The sequence below is a fragment of the Anarrhichthys ocellatus genome, unplaced genomic scaffold (genome assembly GCF_004355925.1).
Source record: "Anarrhichthys ocellatus isolate YVR2014 unplaced genomic scaffold, GSC_Weel_1.0 scaffold3122, whole genome shotgun sequence".
In the NCBI taxonomy this organism is placed as follows: domain Eukaryota; kingdom Metazoa; phylum Chordata; class Actinopteri; order Perciformes; family Anarhichadidae; genus Anarrhichthys; species Anarrhichthys ocellatus.
Window position 1 is genome coordinate 3,505 of NW_022283096.1, and position 2,645 is coordinate 6,149.

The 2,645-nt window shown below is 45.7% G+C and overlaps 1 protein-coding gene across 1 annotated transcript; it reads right to left on the minus strand.

Annotated features, from left to right (window-relative positions):
- Positions 1 to 1,355: 1,355 nt before the first annotated feature.
- Positions 1,356 to 2,440, minus strand: LOC116378764 (E3 ubiquitin-protein ligase PDZRN3-B-like). The gene is made up of 2 exons (XM_031840677.1): positions 2,071 to 2,440; positions 1,356 to 1,888 (listed from the first exon to the last, which is right to left on the minus strand). Exons 1-2 carry the CDS (start codon positions 2,410 to 2,412, stop codon positions 1,733 to 1,735), a joined length of 498 nt encoding a protein of 165 aa, XP_031696537.1. The 5' UTR covers positions 2,413 to 2,440; the 3' UTR covers positions 1,356 to 1,732.
- Positions 2,441 to 2,645: the final 205 nt, after the last annotated feature.

Below are 2,645 nucleotides of genomic sequence, written 5' to 3' on the forward strand. Positions count from 1 at the left end.
TACGGAGGGCGTGACCGACGTAACAGCAGCTAAAGGGCCAATTAGAGTTTCCAGCCACACAAAGGGACCTTGAACGGGACGATCCATAACTGCTACCGGGGGTGTTTACTCGTCATCCAACTCTATTGTCCGTTACAGACAGAAAGCCCATTAATCTTTTAACAAAGTGGAATTCTGCTAAACTGTAAAACTCTGTTTGATGAACTGCAAACCTCAGCTCTCCCAAAGTGTTGGAAAACCCATTTGGAAAACGAAAGAAGAAAAAGGCACAGTGAGAAGACTATTAAAGAGGCATTACAGTGGAGACGTTGGACCAAAGAGATTAAAAAAAGGAGCTGAAAATAGATGCTTGCTGTGTTTCTGCCCAGCACAAGCAGAGGAGAGTGAACCGTTTTCCACATTCATCAAAAGTGTGTCTGTTGCACTCACAGCATGCTGTAGGCAATTAGAGAGATCCTTCACGTGACCGTCTCCTCGGTTAAACCCATCCACCCTCAGCAGCAGCCCAAACACAACACACTCTGTGGCTGGAGGGTGATTTACACAAACGTTCAGGCTATACCTTCTGAGCTTTCTGAAACAGCTAGATTTAGATTTGGCAGCCACATGGGAGAGGTTTAATAAAAGATTCCCTGCAATAACAAAGATTGTGGAGCAGTTAGAAAGCTGTGTCCACGTAGTTCAGCCCATCATCATTACATGCACCAAACACATTACGCAAAAGCACAGAAGCAAATGATGTTTCACATTTAACACCAAAGGACAGTTTTTTTTTGTTCTTTAGTCATTTTTCATTCTGGCGTGACTACAGCAGGCATGTGCAAAGTGTCCATATGGGGCTCGAGGCAAAGAGCACCTCGAGAAGATGCTCACTCACATCCTGTTTGAATAAACTACAATCCATAAGTTGCATTTAATGTCATTGAATTTTCTCCGAAGAAGTTTTGGTCCGTTTTTTCTTTGCCAGTGAGGATGCAGTGATACTAAGTGAAATGTGATACGGTGTTGTGACCTCAACACCACACAGACAAGGACATCAGATCAGCTGAGACCCAAAGAAGACGAAGAAAAGGACAAAGACCACTTTAGAAGGATTTCTCAAGTCACACAGGACGGACACGAAACAAGTTGAAATTCAGGACGGATTGCTCCACAGAGGTCTGTGGCAAAAGCTGCAATCACAGCACCGAGGTTATCACGTATATTACTTGCAAACATATACACCGACTACAAATATATATATATACATATATATATATATATATATATATATATATATATATATATATATATATATATACATATATATATATAGGCTAAAATATTTACAAATCCAATTCAATAAACACACATTATCGCTGTGAGAAAAGAAAACACACCACGCCAAACAACAACAGGGTGCAAGGAGAGATTATCTTCCTTCAACTGTCCTCTGATTTAGAGTTAGCTACCACTTCTAGCATTCACTGTGATCACAAAGTCAACATTTACACAGAGGCTTGTCCAGCAGCAGGGTTAAGCTGAGTCAGCAGGTGAAAACAGAATAATAGGGAAGAGGCAAAAATCCTGGAGCACAAGAGGCTGCTTTTTTTTGTTAAAAAAAACCCCGAATCCTAATATCAACAACATTTGGGAAGTGTTTCACCAACAGGGATTCTGACTGCTGCTGCTTTTTGGATGAGCACAACTGAGCTTGTGATCTGACAGCTTTATGAATGAGCCATGATAAATGTCAGTGTTTCCAGCAGTAAAGAGTACAGATGAGCTGTGAGAGTGTGTTTTCTCTTCTTACCTCAGGTGCTTGGAGCTGCTCCTGTGGCTCTTCCTCTGCACGTGTTGCTGTGTCTGATATCTGGCTCTGCGTGCCATCAGTTGTCTTCGCATCTCTCTAAAACCAGCCAACAAAACACAGAAGTGTGTTAAGTTTATCTGCCGTGTTTTTGCTGTGTACGAGTACGACATCCAGTCTTGACTCAAAAGTAAAAAAAAAAAACACCAATCACACTTTTCCATCCCAATTAGCATACGGTTGTTGCACCCCATGCTCGCGTAAAACACATCCCTCCTCACCTTGTAGTACCCGGCGACCTGCTCTGCGATGCTGTTGATGTGCAGCATGTATTGGTGCAGCCTGCGTTGGTACCTCAGAGCCGACAGCTGGGCCTCGTTCTGCAGAGTCGATACCTGGGCCAGCAAGGACTGCTCCCTCCTGTTCCACCTGAGCCTCGCCATCCGGGTTTCGTGCTCCAGAGCGGCGCTCCTTTCCTCCAGCGCGTCGGTGACCGCGCGGAGCGCGTCCACACAACGGTGGTCCCCTTTGTCGAAGTCCTCGCCGGACAGCAGGAGCCTGCATCCTCTCTGGCAAACACCTTCAGCACGGTGACCCGTCTCCGGCTCGGTGTGTGACTCCATCGCGCCTGTGGTTCGAAACTTGACAGCAGTTTCGGCAATCAGCGCACATAGTTTGCGCTAGGCAACTTTTACCGTGCGCCACAAGGAGACGGGGGGGGGGGGAGTTGCGTTACAAGTGTGAACGCATGGAAGCGTGCGCTAAAAGTTTGTCTGCGCCGCTCGCGCTGAGCTGAGAGGGGCAGCGCCACTTCTCACACATATGATGAGATGTTGCTCTGAGGAGAAAACTTCTC

Coding starts and splice junctions, on each gene's coding strand:
- LOC116378764 (XM_031840677.1), bottom strand. CDS start 2,412: ATGGAGTCACACACCGAGCCGGAGACGGGTCACCGTGCTGAAGGTGTT. Junction 1,889..2,070: donor AGGTCGCCGGGTACTACAAG/GTGAGGAGGGAT, acceptor GGCTGGTTTTAG/AGAGATGCGAAGACAACTGA.